The following is a 19,275-nucleotide window of genomic DNA, read 5'->3' as shown; positions in this document are numbered from 1 at the left end:
ACCCGCGCTTGAAACAATCGAGGGACCCCACCTCCACCACGCTACGCAGTAATTTGTTCCACAAATCAACAACCCTGTTACCGAACCAGTATTTACCCAAGTCTTTCCTAAAACTAAACTTATCCAATTTATACCCATTGTTTCGTGTTCTGTCTTGTGTTGATACTTTTAATACCTAAATTGAGAAAGTTGCACACCTGTAGATCGCAGCATCGTTCTTCCTCGCCTCGTCGTCTTCATCATTTCTGATTTGTCATAATTAACACGTGAGTTCGTGTTAGAGGAAGAGGGTGACGTTGGACCTTGTGAGGGTGCGTCAGTCAGGTGGAGGTGTGGCGTGTGTGGCCGGGGCGCCCCAGACGCGCCACAACCAGCGTATACATAATGTGCGCTCGTGCCACTGTGGCCGGGGCGCCACAACCAGCGTATACATAATGTTCGCTCGTGCCACTGGTAATGATGAATATTTAGTGGTGATGTACCAAGTTATGACCAGTATCACTCGCAGGAATTGCGCCTCGACCCCGCGACCTCTGACATCATGGACGGGAGTGGCAAGAGGAAACGGTTTTGTATGCTGGGAGTGTCACAGAGGCCCCCCCCCCCTCCAGCCCTCACACACCACCAAAGGAACACATCTCTAGACCTGAAGATACACATGTGAAATGATGGCGTTATATAAGTGTGAGAAGTGATGGCATGCATCTCCATCTTGGTAATTGAAGAAACCGGAAGAGATGGGCTGTGTGCCGCCAAGCATTGTCTACAACTCTGCCACTGATGTCTTGAGCCAAGCCGAAGACAGGAAGTCATTCCGTGTATACATAAGAGCTCGTGTGATGATCTGCCGACGCCTCCACGACGACAACACTCCGTCTCCCAAGACGGAGACACGGAGAGGCAGCTGCCACCACCAGAGGCACCGACCCGGTACACCGACCCGGTACACCGACCCGGTACACCACCCTCACCAGGAAGACTTCAGCCCAGACACTCGCAGCCACTCCAACATGGCTATGATGCACGGACCACCGTAGCCAACATGGCTATGATGCACGGACCACCGTAGCCAACATGGCTATGATGCACGGACCACCGTAGCCAACATGGCTATGATGCACGGACCACCGTAGCCAACATGGCTATGATGCACGGACCACCGTAGCCAACATGGCTATGATGCACGGACCACCGTAGCCAACATGGCTATGATGCATGGACCACCGTAGCCAACATGGCTATGATGCACGGACCACCGTAGCCAACATGGCTGGTATAACCTGGTCCTCGGCTCCCTGCTGGCAAAATAGGAAGAGTATGGAGATGGTCCGAACACACTTTTCTTGTTATTGAAAGATGGCCTTGCGAGGCGGAGGAGGCGTGCGCTCCCTAGCATTAGAGGCGATGATTCGCTTGATAAAACCAGTTTATTTTTGGGGAGCGGGATGGTGTCTTGATCATTGTACCACTCTGCTTCACTTCTCACTTCTGCTTGTTTGCTGATGGTCGTTGGCACTGTGCTTGGTGACGTTGTTAATTTGACACACACAATGAAGATGAAGGGACGACGACGTTCCTTCACCTTCTCCGTCCGTCCTGGACCGACGATGTTTCGGTCCAGGACGGACCGAAACGTCGTCGTCCCTTCACCTTCTAGTGTGTGGTGTAGTCAAGCTATTTCAGCCACGTTATTGTGTCTCGTCGCCTGCACGTTGTTAATGTTGTCATTCATTCATCCTCTGCCACTAGTAGGCATCCATCAGTCTCAGGAGATTATGGAGTTGTCGGTCTGGAGTGGCCTCTCCAGGGCGCAAAGCCAGGGTAGGTTGATAGTGAGTTGTTACCCATGCAGCAGGTCCCCCCCCCCCCCTCTCCACGGCGTCACTATTGTTACAGATATATCTGATAACAGCTAATTCTCACTACAGTAACGAGACTGCTAAGTTAATAGTTAAGAAACAGTAGTACCTGGTGCTAACTGGGCTCTACAGTGATTAAGTGATCATTTCTAACTAATCTTTACTGTGTTAATTGATCATAGTAACTGATTCTAACTAATTTTTACTGTACTTTAATACTAAATTAACAATAATAATTATTTACAGTGTTTCATATATTTTGGAGCCACATATATACTTTATTTATTTCTTAAACGACTTTTTTCAGTTTTATATTTTTTGAAATTATCCTTAAATCAGAAGCATGGTTACTAAAAGCTTTAATCTGAGGGACGTTTATCAGATTAATTTGACACCTGGGAATTTCAATTATTTTGAAGTCAATCATTGTCAATTACCATCATTATCATTGTCAATTCACTGTCAATTTACATATATACAAATCATTATCATTGTCAATTTATAAATAGATAGTTTTTTTCAGTACTACACACCTTTAGTAACTAAGAAGAGAGAGGTATAAGAACCTTATATTTTCCAAATTAAAACAAAATACATTACATGATTAAAATCAGTTTCTTGAAAGAATGTTAAATGCAGGAGTTGAAGGACTAGATGTACTCACCTAGTTGTGCTTGCGGTGGTTGAGCTTTGTCTCTTTGGTCCCGCCTCTCAACCGTCAATCAACTGGTGTACAGATTCCTGAACCTACTGGGCTCTATCATATCTACATTTGAAACTGTGTATGGAGTCAGCCTCCACCACATCACTGCCTAATGCATTCTACCTGTTAACTACTGACACTGAAAAAGTTCTTTCTAACGTCCTTGTGGCTCATTTGGGTACTCAGTCTCCACCTGTGTCCCCTTGTTCGTGTACCACCCGTGTTAAACAGTTAATCTTTATCTACCCTGTCAATTACTCTGAGAATTTTGTAGATAGTGATCATGTCTCCCCGAGCTCTACTGTCTTCCTGTGTCGTAAGGTGCATTTCCCGCAGCCTTTCCTCGTAACTCATGCCTCTTAGTTCTGGGACTAACCTAGTGGCATACCTCTGAACTTTTACCAGCTTCGTCTTGTGCTTGAGCAGGTACGGGCTGATGATGTGAGCGTGCACCGCTCTCTTGACCCCACCCATGGTTTCCTTGGAGTTGAGATGAGTGAAGGGGAGGCTGGTGCTCCATGGTGGAGAGTGAGTCTAGACCCCCAGCACACACTTATCCCTGGCTCTGTAGCTGCCGGACCGCTCTGTACAGCGGCTGATCCTTCACCATCAACGGCTGATCCTTCACCATCAACGGCTGATCCTTCACCTACAGCGGCTGATCCTTCACCTACAGCGGCTGATCCTTCACTTACAGCGGCTGATCCTTCACCGCCCTGGACTCAGAGGAAGAGTAAACAGTTCTGGGAAAGCCATGACCAGTCGTGGAAAGCTTTGGTACACATAGACAGCCTTGAGCCTTGGTGTTGTCAGCAGGAATAGTCTTCATATCTCTAAGAGGCTTGGGTTCACTTGGAATGTCTTGAACCCTTTACAGCACCTTGACAATACTGTCAAATCTAAATTCGTGTGTAAAAGTTTCATGACACATTTTGAAGAGTATTTGGATATGGTCTTTATTTCTTCTGAAATCTGGATGGGTAATCACCATGTGGGTTCCTGGAGGTCATTAAACTGTCAAGAAGTTCCCGCGTGCCCCAAAGGTTACCATCACACTCCAGCTGCGACCCCACTCTGACGTAAATCTTATTTCCACCTAAGGTGCCTGCGCCCAGGGCGCCGTGGCCGCCTGTTTGTGTCAGAAGGAGTTTGGAAGGTCTTGCTTCACTGTAACCAAGTTGTTATCGGAGAATACGTGAACCATAACACGTTCTCAAGAGCACGAACACACACACACACACACACTACCTACTAAATGCTCAGAAGAATTATCAAAGATGAACTGTTTAACTCTGGTGGGACGCGAACAAGGGGACACAGGTGGAGACCGAGTACCCAAATGAGCCACAAGGACGTTAGAAAGATCTTTTTCAGTGTCAGAGTAGTTAACAGGTGTTAACTACTCAAGTGTTAATGCATCAGCTCCCGGGCCTGAGGCTGCAGCTCCCGGGCCTGAAGCTCCAGCTCCCGGGCTTGAAGCTCCAGCTCCCGGGCCTGACTGAAGCACACTGAAGCAAGTGCTTCCTCCGGCATCTTGGACTGATGCCACTACACTCTACCAACTTTTGATTTAGAAAATCTCGCGGTTTCCATTTCTAAATAATTATAAAAATATATGCAAAGCTAACTTTTTTGCTTGAAGGCTTTCTTGAAGCACAAACTTTTCTGCTTTCTGTTTGTTTCCTTGTTTTTGTTGCTCGTTTCCTTGTGCTTAGAAATATTAAAGTGTTTTGGGTGTTTTTGTGGCTAAAATTTTAAACAGAATATTTTGCCAAAGACATAAGATCAAACAGGTTTAAGTTCAGTCTTAATCCAGATACAAGCAAACATTTGTTACTTGCTAGAAGTCTGAGATACAAGTTCAGCCTTAATCCAGATACAAGCAAACATTTGTTACTTGCTAGAAGTCTGAGATACAAGTTCAGCCTTAATCCAGATGTTGCCAGCCTTAATAACTCGTGACTTCGTTAAACTGAACATATTGGCTGTTACCTTTGTCCGTCAACTGCTATTTATAATTTACAAGTGCGAGGTTAGAGGCGAGAGCAGAGAGTGATGAGGAAGTTGTCCTGGGGCTTAACAACAAGACGTAGGACACTCCCAGCCACTTTATGGCCTCTCACGGCGAGAGATAAGCCGCCAACCCAACAATTTGAGGCCATTTTATTGAGGTGTGTTCATCGCTGTGTGTCATACGCCGGAGATTGATGTGAGGCGGAATTGGGAAGTTGACCTGGTCGAGGCCATATTGAAGGTAATGTACACATACTAAAATATTTATATGAAGGAAAAAAGGTTGTAAATCCCAGAATGTTGTGAAAATTAACCAATCACCCAGATAACTGGATGAGAGAGAAAATGTGTGTGTGTACTCACCTAGTTGTATTTGCGGGGGTTGAGCTCTGGCTCTTTGGTCCCGCCTCTCAACTGTCAGTCAATCAACTGTTATTAATTACTATTTTTTTTTTACACACACACACAGGAAGCAGGCCGTAACAGCTGTCTAACTCCTAGATACCTATTTACTACTAGATAACAGGGGCATCAGGGTTGAAAGAAACTGCCGATTTGTTTCTGCCATCACTGGGGATCGAACCCGATCCCTAGGATTAAGAGTCCTAAGTGCTGTCCACTCAGCCACAGCCCCCCTCCTGCTGCTGTGTGTGTGTGAGAGAGAGAGAGACAACAAGTGAGAGAGAGAGAGACAACAAGTGAGAGAGAGAGAGACAACAAGTGAGAGAGAGAGAGACAACAAGTGAGAGAGAGAGAGAGAGAGACAAAGAGAGAGAACAAGTGAGAGAGAGAAAAAAAAAACATGTGTGCATAAGAGAGAGAGAGAGACAAAGAGAGAGAGAGAACAAGTGTGAGAGTGATAGAGAGGGAACCTTGAGGGCAAGGTTGTCTGGGATGACGTCCAGTGGTTGAGGAAGTGAAGGTAACAACCAATAAGGAGCAGGAGAAGGTGATAACGTGCAGGAAGGAAGCAGGAAGCTAAAGAGCACCTCTGAATGACTGGGTGTTGCTGGTGAGGACCAACAGTAGTTGACATTGTCCATCTATGAATGACCGGCCGGTGCTCAGTCATCACTTACACCATCTCAAGCATTCAAACTTGAATGAATGAAAGACAGAGTGGTGCTGGCCCCTGTGGCACGAGTTTCAGTACAGTGAGTCGATGATGTATTAATACAGTGACACAGTAATGCAGCGTGAAAGTGTGTACATTGATACCTTATTCAGACGATGAGTCGCAGTAACGTGGCTGATGATATGATGACCAGACCACACTTCAGAAGATAGAGACGACGACCTTTCGGGCGGTTTTGGACCATTATCAAGTGGTGTGTGAGGAAGAGCACTGGTGAAGATTTGGCCACCCAAGAGGTGGCACGGGCATGAATAGCCCGTAAAGGAAGAGAGGATGTTGTGTTAGATCAAGCTATTCGCAGCAAACGTTCCATGTAGCACGGGCTATGGTGAGCCCGTATGGAAGAGAGGATTGTTGTTATAGATTCAGCTACTCGAAACAAGTTCCAAGTAGCACGGGCAATGGTGAGCCCGTAACTTACCTGACACAGGAGCGGGGCAAGTAGCACGGGCAATGGTGAGCCCGTAGTGAACTTACCTGGCACAGGAGCTGTGCTGGAAGATAGGAAGGAACAAGTCAATAAGGAAAGAGAGTGAGGTGAGAAGAAGGTAATTTCTATAAGGTCAGAGTAAGGTGAAAGGTAAGAATAGGATGAAAGGTACAAATGATATGAGTGTAAGAATGGAATGAGGTAAGAATAAGAAAAGGTTAAGAAAAAGAATAGAGAGTAGGCTTAAGTCAGGTCACGTTTGTTAGGAAGGTTGGAACATTAAGAGTATATACTGTGAAGGGGAAGACTCAAGAGCAACAAAGCCAGGACTCAGGTTCATGTTGGGAAGGTTGTGTATCAGAGCCCCGTCAACACGACGGCGTCTGTGTAGAGTTGAGGCAGCAAAGATTATTTTAGTAGACCAATCAATAAGATGACCAGACTCCCTAACATGACAGAAGAGACCATTGTTTGTGTCTTAGACTTAACACTTCTTTAGTGTTCCTTAAGTCTACCATTAAGTGTACGGCCAGCTTCGCCAAAGTATTGGAGAGGACAAGACGAACAGGAAATAGAGTAGACGCCAGCAGCATTAGAAGCAGGAGGAGCAGTGTGAACTAGGTTACTACGAAGTGTGTTAGTTTGTTGAAAGGTGAACTTTATGTCAAGAGGACATAGGTATTAGTGAGAATTTTCAGTTCAGATATGAAGGGAAGGCATAGTACAGTGGTACTGGTGTTGGAAGCAGGTTTGGGAGGAGAGAAATTTAGTTTAGCTTGAGAGTAGGGTCAGTTGATGACATGTAAAGGATAACCAAGGCCAGAGAATGATTTGTAAATAAAGGATATTAACTGTGACAAGAGTAAGATGATGAGCAGCTGTAACAACAGTAAGATGATGAACAGCTGTAACAACAGTAAGATGATGAACAGCTGTAACAACAGTAAGTTGATGAACAGCTGTAACAACAGTAAGATGATGAGCAGCTGTAACAACAGTAAGATGATGAACAGCTGTAACAACAGTAAGATGATGAACAGCTGTAACAACAGTAAGTTGATGAACAGCTGTAACAACAGTAAGATGATGAACAGCTGTAACAACAGTAAGATGATGAGCAGCTGTAACAACAGTAAGATGATGAACAGCTGTAACAACAGTAAGATGATGAACAGCTGTAACAACAGTAAGATGATGAACAGCTGTAACAACAGTAAGATGATGAGCAGCTGTAACAACAGTAAGATGATGAACAGCTGTAACAACAGTAAGATGATGAACAGCTGTAACAAAAGATGATGAACAGCTGTAACAACAGTAAGATGATGAACAGCTGTAACAACAGTAAGATGATGAACAGCTGTAACAAAAGATGATGAACAGCTGTAACAAAAGATGATGAACAGCTGTAACAAAAGATGATGAACAGCTGTAACAAAAGATGATGAACAGCTGTAACAACAGTAAGATGATGAACAGCTGTAACAACAGTAAGATGATGAACAGCTGTAACAACAGTAAGATGATGAACAGCTGTGACAAAAGATGATGAACAGCTGTAACAAAAGATGATGAACAGCTGTAACAAAAGATGATGAACAGCTGTAACAACAGTAAGATGAGCAGCAGCAGCAGTAACAGCAGCAAGAAGAGTATAGAGTCGAGAAGGCAGACGAGCACAGCCGCTGCTGGAGTGAGAGTGCCACCAGTCCTCCTCCACAGCTCACAACAGCCTGTAAGTCCTTGTACATAAATCATGCCAGTTGCACCTGCCAAGTTTCCCCCCACACAACATTCTCTCCTCATACAACAAAGTGCTTGACAAGTGGATGCAACACTTATCATCAAATAATATTACGAAAATTAACACTTTTCTTATCTGAAGATAAATGCAGCTTCGACGTTTAACTTAGCTACAATGTTTAAGCTGGTGTAGCTACAATGTTTAAGCTGATGTAGCTACAATGTTTAAGCTGATGTAGTTACAATGTTTAAGCTGGTGTAGCTACAATGTTTAAGCTGGTGTAGCTACAATGTTTAAGCTGATGTAGCTACAATGTTTAAGCTGGTGTAGCTACAATGTTTAAGCTGATGTAGCTACAATGTTTAAGCTGATGTAGCTACAATGTTTAAGCTGATATAGCTACAATGTTTAAGCTGATGTAGCTACAATGTTTAAGCTGATGTAGCTACAATGTTTAAGCTGATGTTGCTACAATGTTTAAGCTGATATAGCTACAATGTTTAAGCTGATATAGCTACAATGTTTAAGCTGATATAGCTACAATGTTTAAGCTGATATAGCTACAATGTTTAAGCTGATATAGCTACAATGTTTAGCTACCGCCGTGTGTGCTGTAGAGTTAAGAGAAGGAAGCGGGAGCATATCTCAGCTCACCACGGAGGATGTAGTAAAGTATATAAGCATCTGAGAAATAATCCGTCTTGTCTAGATATGCTTCCTTGGCTTCTTACTGCGCTAAATAAGGATAAATTGCTTAAAGATTAATTGCAGGTGGCGGTTGTTGGTGGCAGGTGCGTGGTGGATGTATGTACATGGATGACATATATATATATATAGTTGCGAGAAGTGTGGGAGTACATGTATCACTGGTAAAGGTGTGTGAAGCTGTCTGCAGACAGGGGTGTATTTAACATGGGAGCTACCTGGGTGATGGGCTCACCTGGTGGATGGGCTCACCTGGTGGATGGGCTCACCTGGTGGATGGGCTCACCTGGGTGATGGGCTCACCTGGTGGATGGGCTCACCTGGGTGATGGGCTCACCTGGGTGATGGGCTCACCTGGGTGATGGGCTCACCTGGGGAGATGGGGTCACCTGGGGAGATGGGGTCACCTGGTTGATGGGGTCACCTGGTTGATGGGGTCACCTGGGTGATGGGTTCACCTGGGGAGATGGGGTCACCTGGGGAGATGGGGTCACCTGGTTGATGGGGTCACCGTGAACATACAGTGACACACAGTAGACACAGTCTAACCCCAATATTAATGGTAGTTCAGTATTCTGTAGCCTGTTACAATATTTTGACACTGTAATTATGCTCGAATGTTTTGTTTGGTGGGATGTTCAGTGTTGTTGTGTGTGTGTGTGTGTGTGTGTGTGTGTGTGTGTGTGTGTGTGTGTGTGTATTCACCTATTTGTGCTTGAGGGGGTTGAGCTTTGCTCCTCTCAACTGTCAATCAACTGTTAATAACTACTAATTCCCCCCCCCAACACACACACCAGGAAGCAGCTCCGTAACAGCTGTCTAACTCCCAGGTACCTATTTACTGTTAGGTAACAGGGGCATTCAGGGGTGACAGAAACTTTGCCCATTTGTTTCTACCTGGTTCGGGAATCGAACCCAGGCCACAGAATTACGAGTCCTGCACGCTGTCCACTCAACCACCAGACCCCGTGTGTGTGTGGTGGCCGCTTGCACCAGGGATCACACACTGGGGGGGGGGGAGCTGAAGATGGTTGAAGGAAGTGACAGCAACATTTGCAACACTCGCTGCTTTAAACTGTGCATTGTAAGTATTCTCCTGTAGAACACGGTGGTTGATGAACATGGTGGTTGATGAACATGGTGGTTGATGAACATGGTGGTTGATGATCATGGTGGTTGATGAACATCGTGGTTGATGAACATGCTGGTTGATGAACACGGTGGTTGATGAACATGCTGGTTGATGAACATGGTGGTTGATGAACATGGTGGTTGATGAACACGGTGGTTGATGAACATGCTGGTTGATGAACACGGTGGTTGATGAACATGGTGGCCATTCAAGCACGAGATTGAAGGAGTTGAAAGACCCAAAGTGTCAGGTCATGAGCTGTGTTGTCTATGACGGATGAACACAGACTTTACAGACACAGGGTTTGTGGTGTAAGTGGGGGGGGGGGGGGGGCAGCCCCACTCGTGGGGGGGAGGAGGGGGCAGCTCCCCCCCACTCGTGGTCACACTCTCAGGAGACGCTTGACGTAGGTGATTATGCAAGGCTCTTTGTCAGTGAGACTGAGAGTTATTTTATGGAAATGATCCTCGTCTTATCTGCAAAGCCCAAAAGGAAGGTGGCGGTGGTGGTGGTGGCATTGGGGGGTGGTGATGGTGGCATTGGGGGTGGTGGTGGTGGTGCTGGTGGTATTGGGGGGTGGTGATGGTGGTATTGGGGGTGGTGGTGGTGGTGCTGGTGGTATTGGGGGTGGTGGTGCTGGTGGTATTGGGGGGTGGTGATGGTGGTATTGGGGGTGGTGGTGGTGGTGGTGCTGGTGGTATTGGGGGTGGTGGTGCTGGTGGTATTGGGGGGTGGTGATGGTGGTATTGGGGGTGGTGGTGCTGGTGGTATTGGGGGGTGGTGATGGTGGTATTGGGGGTGGTGGTGGTGGTGCTGGTGGTATTGGGGGTGGTGGTGCTGGTGGTATTGGGGGGTGGTGATGGTGGTATTGGGGGTGGTGGTGGTGGTGGTGCTGGTGGTATTGGGGGTGGTGGTGCTGGTGGTATTGGGGGGTGGTGATGGTGGTATTGGGGGGTGGTGATGGTGGCATTGGGGGTGGTGGTGGTGGTGCTGGTGGTAGGTTTGGGGATGATGGCATTAGTGGTGATGACAGTTGTGGTGTTGGGGTTGAAGTGTGGGTGTGGTAGTGTTGGTGGTGGTACGAGAGTGGTTGTGGTGGTAGGAAGTCGTGGTGAGGGTTGTGGGGCCGAGTGTGTGGTGGTGATCATATTCTCAGCCCCTTCTCTCCTTACTTTGTTTAGTTTCTCCTTTCACGTAACAAGTTGCCTTTAGGTCCTTGTTCATGATGGACTTGTTCTCCTCACACCTCACCTCTCCTCGTGCACCTGTTGGTCGTCTTCTGGCCTCACTCTCTCACTTGTAACTTGTTAAGTGTCATCAACGGGGCCAAACCTCGTGTCTTGGAGTCCCTGTTTCAGCACCTTTATTGTGGCGCATTAAGTGCCTCCGTGACCCCCTCCACTACCGCCTGGGTATGGGGTGCATAATAAATGAACTAAGTGTGAGAAGTGCCAAAAATTGGTTGAGATTCTTGTCCACTATTGTCTACGAGGGGGGGGCGGGGGTGGTTGTTGTGGTGTGTGAACCAGCGCCTCAGGACCCCCTGGGGGGGGGGGGAGGACCGTCTCCCTCAACTGTCCCACCATTTATCATGTATTTTACCCAACCACTTCCGAAACCTGTACATCTTTCCTTGGTCATGACGGCTTTGTTACTTTTCAAAAAAAAATTCGAGGTTGGTAACTTAGCAACCCTTGATTGTTGTTGTTATTATTATTATTAAACAATGTTGTAGTGCCTCGGAGCTGATCAACTCTTTATTTAATGAAGAGAGAGCCGCTATGACTGGGAGAGATGTAAATGTTGCATAAGAGGTTGTGTCATTACTTCATGAATCCTGGTTCAATCCATTTACATTTCCGCATCATTACCCAGAAAAATGACCCCCCAGGATCCACGTCCTGGGGGTTAGCAGCCCCCGTGGCGCAGTGGTAAAGCACTCGCCCGGCGCTTCGCCAGCTCTTTGGTCCGGGTTCATATTTTGGTCAGGGAGGATTGAATCGGCGCCAATCATTGACTGTAGCCTCTGTTTACCCAACAGTAAACTGGGTACCTGTTGTTAAACGATTCGTCGGGTCGTATTCCAGGGAACATTAGGATTAAGGACCTGCCCGAAACGCTACGCGTGCTCGTGGCTGGTCAAGAATGCAAGAACTCTTGTATATATAAATAAATATATACAAAAGTTTTCCTAGAGGTAATGTTTTAGTGAGACGCTTGGTAAGTGTTGAGGCGGACTTGTGTATAACTAGAGGGACGCAGCCACGAGGTGAAGGTGTATGTTGGGTGACACGTTGACGTGTGGCCACCAGTGTGGGAGAGGCCCCCGTGGTCTCCCACCAGTGTGGGAGAGGCCCCCGTGGTCTCCCACCAGTGTGGGAGAGGCCCCCGTGGTCTCCCACCAGTGTGGGAGAGGCCCCCATGGTCTCCCACCAGTGTGGGAGAGGCCCCCGTGGTCTCCCACCACCGGGGGCAGCGGGCACGACCCAGCAAGCGCTAGTAACTGTAAATTCTGCCATTTTAAAACCTATGATGTTGAGCCAAACTTTCCCCCCAGCATGATGTGATGCAACTCAGCTTTGCCTTGACACTTATATTAAGTAACGTCATTACCTATATGTTTTATGTATGTTAATACATGTTTATTTAAAGTGGTAAACAGCTTGGAGGACCAGAGTCCAGTAGAGACTAACTACTCGGTGTAGAGCCTTCAGTGGTCTAGACACTCCTGGAGGCTGACCCTCAAGGACTAGACCAGGTCACCTGGATAGGTCATTATGCTTATGGTAAGACCCCACTCCGCTCTCACCCGTGACATAATCCAGTCAATTGTAAGGACTGAAGGCGTGTGGCTGCGGTGTGTGGTAATGGTTGGTGGCCGAGAGGACCCTTCCTCAAGAGTGCTCCCTGCACCTGCCTCAGGTGCTGGTGAGAGTGCACTTTGTGAGAGTGCACATATGATGGGTGAGGAAGGGTGCTCGCCTCACTGACGCTGCCTCACACTTCACCAGACATGTCCAGGAGGTAGCCAAGGGTCTCCTGCCTCACTAGTCCTCACCTTACCCCTCATCTTTGCCCTCATCCTGCTCTCCCCAACACTGCCCTCGCCACACTCCCCACTCAGCCTGTCCTCTCCAGTAACACCTTGCATTTTGACATAAAACTCCCCACCGGACAAAATATAATGCACTATAAATCCCAGCGGCTCACAGTCACGTTATGTGTGGTGCTCGCTCCAGAGGTTATCTTCAGGTGTTGGAATACAACATTTTCTGTCCGTTGTTACAACTGGGAAGGGCGGACTGTCTCCTTACACCTAGCAGTGTGGTGGCCCCAGCTGGTGGCCCCAGCTGGTGGCCCCCAGCTGGTGGCTCCCGGCTGGTGGCCCCCAGCTGGTGGCCCCCGGCTGGTGGCCCCCGGCTGGTGGCCCCCGGCTGGTGGCCCCCAGCTGGTGGCCCCCGGCTGGTGGCCCCCGGCTGGTGGCCCCCGGCTGGTGGCCCCCAGCTGGTGGCCCCCGGCTGGTGGCCCCCGGCTGGTGGCCCCCAGCTGGTGGCCCCCGGCTGGTGGCCCCCGGCTGGTGGCCCCCGGCTGGTGGCCCCCGGCTGGTGGCCCCCGGCTGGTGGCCCCCAGCTGGTGGCCCCCGGCTGGTGGCCCCCGGCTGGTGGCCCCCGGCTGGTGGCCCCCAGCTGGTGGCCCCCGGCTGGTGGCCCCCAGCTGGTGGCCCCCGGCTGGTGGCCCCCGGCTGGTGGCCCCCAGCTGGTGGCCCCCGGCTGGTGGCCCCCGGCTGGTGGCCCCCAGCTGGTGGTCCCAGCTGGTGGCCCCCGGCTGGTGGCCCCAGCTGGTGGCCCCCGGCTGGTGGCCCCCGGCTGGTGGCCCCCGGCTGGTGGCCCCCAGCTGGTGGCCCCCGGCTGGTGGCCCCCGGCTGGTGGCCCCCGGCTGGTGGCCCCCAGCTGGTGGTCCCAGCTGGTGGCCCCCGGCTGGTGGCCCCAGCTGGTGGCCCCCGGCTGGTGGCCCCCGGCTGGTGGCCCCCGGCTGGTGGCCCCCGGCTGGTGGCCCCCAGCTGGTGGTCCCAGCTGGTGGCCCCCGGCTGGTGGCCCCAGCTGGTGGCCCCCGGCTGGTGGCCCCAGCTGGTGGCCCCCAGCTGGTGGCCCCCGGCTGGTGGCCCCCGGCTGGTGGCCCCCGGCTGGTGGCCCCCAGCTGGTGGTCCCAGCTGGTGGCCCCCGGCTGGTGGCCCCAGCTGGTGGCCCCCGGCTGGTGGCCCCCGGCTGGTGGCCCCCGGCTGGTGGCCCCCGGCTGGTGGCCCCCAGCTGGTGGTCCCAGCTGGTGGCCCCCGGCTGGTGGCCCCAGCTGGTGGCCCCCGGCTGGTGGCCCCAGCTGGTGGCCCCCGGCTGGTGGCCCCCAGCTGGTGGCCCCCGGCTGGTGGCCCCCAGCTGGTAGCCCCGCCTGGAGCCGCCACACACAAGACCCGAGACTCACATTGTTTACCCAACATAAACAATCACGTTAAGAATGGTAGCAAGTGTCCAGGAGAGCAAGAGGGCCGCCCCGGCTCATGTCCTCCACACCTGTCACCGGAGCTACACACATGTCCTCGCCTGCCCTAGACCTCCATCTCAGAACTGGGGCTGTGGGTCATCCCCACGGGTCAGGGGGGGGGGGGAGGGTCAGGGGGCGTGGGAGTGGCAGGGGGGTGGGGGGGAAGGAGGAGGAGTTCGCTGTTCCGCTGGCCAGAAAAACTCACCAATGGCCGTTTAATATATCCGTGACATCCTCACACGACCAATCACCTGACAGATTGCATTGTCAGCCACTGTTGTTGTGCCCTAAATATTCCCCCTGACACTTCCTCCGCCCCCCTGAAGGGGGGGGGGTGTTAGGGGGTGAGGGGGGCTAGTGTGTCAGTGAGGGGTGGGGGGGGGCTAGAGTGTGAGGGGATATGGGGGTTGTTCTAAGAGGACGTAAGTTAAGCTTGTGAGGTAAATGTGAATCTTACAAGAAACACAAAACTTACATTATCAAAAGTCCAACTCACGAGGTCAAATGACAACCTATGGAACACAAGTATGGCTTGTAGGGTCAAAGGTCAAGTTCACTGGGTCGAAAGTTAAATTTATGGGGTCAAAGTCAAGCTTAGGGGGTTAATCGCCAGGTCACAGGGTTAAAGGTCATATGACCACCACTTTGATTCAGATCAGATTTCAGAATTTAATTAAAAACTCCGAGATGACTGGAGGTGACTATGAGCGAGCACCTTCAGGGAGAGAGAGAGAGAGAGAGAGAGAGAGAGAGAGAGAGAGAGAGAGAGAGAGAGAGAGAGTGAGTGTGAGTGTGAGTGTGAGTGTGAGTGTGAGTGTGTGTGTGTGTGTGTGTGTGTGTGTGTGTGTGTGTGTGTGTGTGTGTGTGTGTGAGAGAGTGAGAGTGAGTGAGTCAGTCAGTCAGTCAGTCAGTCAGTCAGTCAGTCAGTCAACATATTGGGGGATAAAGTTTGACTCTTCAGTGACCATGAAAAGCCACATGCTTAACTTAGCCCACAAGGCAGCCAGGAAACTGACAGCCGTCCGGCGCATCTCATATATTCTTACAGCAGACATTGCGAAGCCTTATATAAAGTATATGTTGGCTCTCATCTTGAGTATGTCCCGCTCTCCTGGACTGTCAACCACCTGGTAATGTTGTCCTTGTAGCTTGTTTCTCTCTGGCACGGAAGGCAGTACTAAACACCAGTGCCCTTTTCTTCTTTATTATAACAAAACACAAGTAATATATATATGTAGGAGGCCACATAGCTGTCATGAGTGTATGCGTGTTGGGCATACACTCATGACACTCATACATACATGTTGGGGGAGAGTTGGCCCTCATCTGCTCTCAGTGTATGGGTCCTCGGCCTGGTTGATACTTGCTTGATGGGGTTCTGGGAGTTCTTCTACTCCCCCAATCCCGGTATCACGCCAGACTTGGTTTGTGAGAGTTTGGTCCACCAGGCTGTTGGTTGCAGCGGCCCGCAGGCCCACATATCCACCAGAGCCTGGTGGTAGGCCACCTTGGACCAGCGTACAAAGATTGCCTTGTTCTGGTTGATGCTGAGTCAACACAAGTAAGCAAGGCGCCCAACACTGCTCGACACTATCATCGGCGTCCTCGACGATCTGCTTGATGGACTTCTTGGTTGCATATCTAACTAGCATTCATCTACATTAACCTTAAACAGGCGTTGAGACGGCCCAATCACCTCCGTCCCCCACCATCACTCATCATAATTGTGGACAAGGTGGGGAAGTGTTTGAGGAGAATGATGTGTATTTTGAATGTGGCCACCGGAAGCGGCTAGTTTATTGTGCACCCCATACTCATCCTGTGAGCGGGAGCGCAAAAAGCATTACAGAGGGCACAAATGCTTTTTGCATTACCACTCACAGGATGAGTATGGGGTGAGTAATGTGTAGTGTGGACCCGTCCTGACCGGACTGGTCACAACATGAGAGCCTTCAACTCCTATTGGCTCGTGCTAGGCAGCTCCAATTGGCTCGTGCTGGGCAGCTCCTATTGGCTCGTGCTAGGCAGCTCCTATTGGCTCGTGCTGGGCAGCTCCTATTTATATCGACACAAAGTCATTCATGTGCATGTCTAACCTACGCTTGAAACACTCCAGCGACCCCACGTCTGTTATGTTACCCAGCAATTTGTTCCATAAATCAACAACATTATTTCCAATTATTCAACCCTGTGTTTCAATAGTCAACCATCATCAAAGAATTATATTGGGAAGTCGCGATGATAGACCTGCGTACAGATAGACCGTGATGACAGACCTACGTAAAGATAGACCGGGATGGTAGGCCTATGTGAAGACAGCGAAACATAGCGAGAAATAGTGGTAAAGCCAGAAGATTACAGAGTTGAGGAGGGACAAACTTGGAGCACACTATTGACAGCCGGAACATGTAAGAATATTAAGCGAGTCACCCCTACCTGTACACTCTCTCTGGCTTCATACATTAACTTCATATATGCATGCCTATACGTAGAGGGGAGAGAGAGAGACAGGCACACAGAGAGACACACAGAGTATACATATTACCGACCTTAGTCAGGGTCCCGCAAACAGCCAGGAAGTCTGATACAGGAGTTTAAATCAAGAGTTTTTGCCGTGGCAGTAAGGCCGTCGCCGCCACCCGGCCTGCTGGCTGACCCAAGATGGCGGGGAGGGAGGCCGGGGGTGAGAGAGAGAGTGACACGGAGAGAGTGGGAAAGAAAAAGGTGGAGGGGGAAGTGGAAGACTGATAGAATGGGGAGTGAGCGAGGCAGATAATGAGGCGAAGCTGGTAGATTGTGGAGGGGAGGGAGAGGGGGATAATGGGGAAGAGAGCGAGGGTAAAAGAGAAAGAGTGAGAAAAGATAAAAATATGGACAATTATAAATAAATACCTAAGAGATAAAAGGAAAGACAAACAGGAAGACAATGATAGCAAGAAAAATATTCGGAATGAGAGAGAGAGACAGTGTGTGTGTGTGTACTCACCTAGTTGTGCTTGCGGGGGTTGAGCTCTGGCTCTTTGGTCCCGCCTCTCAACTGTCAATCAACTGGTGTACAGGTTCCTGAGCCTACTGGGCTCTATCATATCTACATTATAAACTGTGTATGGAGTCAGCCTCCACCACATTACTGCCTAATGCATTCCACCTGTTAACTACTCTGACACTGAAAAAGTTCCTTCTAACGTCCTTGTGGCTCATTTGGGTACTCAGGTTCCACCTGTGTCCCCTTGTTCGCATACCACCCATGCTAAACAGTTAATTTATCTTTATCTACCCTGTTAGTTCCTCTGAGCATTTTGTAGGTAGTGATCATGTCTCCCCGAGCTCTTCTGTTTTCCAGCGACGTGAGATGCATTTCACTCAGCCTATCCTGGTAACTCATGCCTCTTAGTTCTGGGACTATCCTAGTGGCATACCTCTGAACTTTTTCCAGCTTCGTCTTGTGCTTGACAAGGTACGGGCTCCATGCTGAGGCCGCATATGTGTGTGAGTGTGGGGCGTGAGTGTGGGGCGTGAGTGTGGGGCGTGAGTGTGGGCGTGAGTGTGGGGCGTGAGTGTGTGTAGAGAGACAGACCCCCTCTCCTGCCTGGGGTATATATAGCACAAGAATTAATTATCATCTGGGCAGAACAAGGCTGAGTCTCAATGTTGTTTATTGCTGATGTTCTTCCGGTTTGATGCGTTGGTCTCATCTTATGGAGTCGTCTATATTTTGTCGTATTTTGACCAGATTTACAAGTATTTGGTCATGATTTACAAGTACTTCGTTCAGATTTACAAGTATTTGGTCATGATTTACAAGTATTTGGTCCAGATTTACAAGTACTTCGTCCAGATTTACAAGTATTTGGTCCAGATTTACAAGTATTCCGTGTTGGTTTACAGCAATGTTAAAAGTTCACACACCCCGAACTTACATTAAGTAATATTATACCAAAGCCTGTTTAATATTCGACATAAATTACAGAACAAACAGCAGCAAATATATTGTGTCATATTACCCCCATTGTGAGGAATGTATCTACGAGTTCTTGAATATGGCTCTGCCTGTCTGACCAAGGACAGCCGTACAACACCTTCAATCCCATGTCTGGCAGTACAACTCAGTTGCCAGACGTAAAATGAATGAATGGATTTCTAACCGGGTGTTCCATTTTTTTTAATGAATTTGATATATTTTTTTTATTATTATTACCATTCCAATGGTATATAACAAGGAATGAGAGAGAACCATTCTCGGGATGCTCTACGAGACGTATGCTGTTGTCACACAAATATTTGGTAATCGTCGGGGATGAAAAAGTTATCGTCTATCATCCAGTTCGGTGAATGAATTGTTTTAATTATGTGTGTGACATATTTACCTCCACATAGTGGAGTAATATGGCTTGTGTTCACACGCGCGCACATACACGCGCACACACAGCCTGTGTGGGGCCTGGTGGATAGCGCGCAGGACTCGTAATTCTGTTGCGCGGGTTCGATTCCCGCACCAGGCAGAAACAAATGGGCAAAGTTTCTTTCACCCTGAATGCCCCTGTTACCTAGCAGTAAATAGGTACCTGGGAGTTAGTCAGCTGCCACGGGCTGCTTCCTGGGGTGTGTGTGTGTGTGTGTGGTGTGGAAAAAAAAGTAGTTAGTAAACAGTTGACTGACAGTTGAGAGGCGGGCCGAAAGAGCTAAGCTCAACCCCCCACACTAGGTGAATACACACACACACACACACACATGGGTACCATGGAAGGTGGTGAGGTACCATGGGGAGAGAGGGAGGGGTGGGAGTGCAGGATCCCGGGTCGTGGACCAACACAACACTGCAGGAGAGGTGGCGGGGATTACGGTACTGCCACAGGAGTCTGTCTGTCTACTGCAGGACTGGCGGCCTGCCAGGCGGCCCCCTGTCTGCCTCCCGTCTCTCTCACACACACGCACGCACACACACACACACACACACACACACACACACACACACACACACACACACACACACACACACACACACACACACACACACA

The 19,275-nt window shown here is 49.3% G+C and overlaps 2 protein-coding genes across 3 annotated transcripts in view; both read left to right on the top strand.

Moving 5' to 3' along the window:
• LOC138349497 (uncharacterized) overlaps window positions 1-19,275 on the top strand; it is a 691,637-nt gene that overhangs the window by 618,694 nt on the left and 53,668 nt on the right. The gene's annotated exons all lie outside the window — the stretch shown is intronic.
• On the top strand, window positions 12,941-14,158 carry LOC138368330 (proline-rich protein HaeIII subfamily 1-like). The gene has a single exon (XM_069330857.1). It carries the CDS (start codon window positions 12,941-12,943, stop codon window positions 14,156-14,158), a length of 1,218 nt encoding a protein of 405 aa, XP_069186958.1.

The sequence above is a fragment of the Procambarus clarkii genome, chromosome 25 (assembly GCF_040958095.1).
Source record: "Procambarus clarkii isolate CNS0578487 chromosome 25, FALCON_Pclarkii_2.0, whole genome shotgun sequence".
Lineage (NCBI taxonomy): Eukaryota > Metazoa > Arthropoda > Malacostraca > Decapoda > Cambaridae > Procambarus > Procambarus clarkii.
Note: the sequence above shows the minus strand (reverse complement) of the source record. Positions and strands in the feature narration are given on the sequence as shown.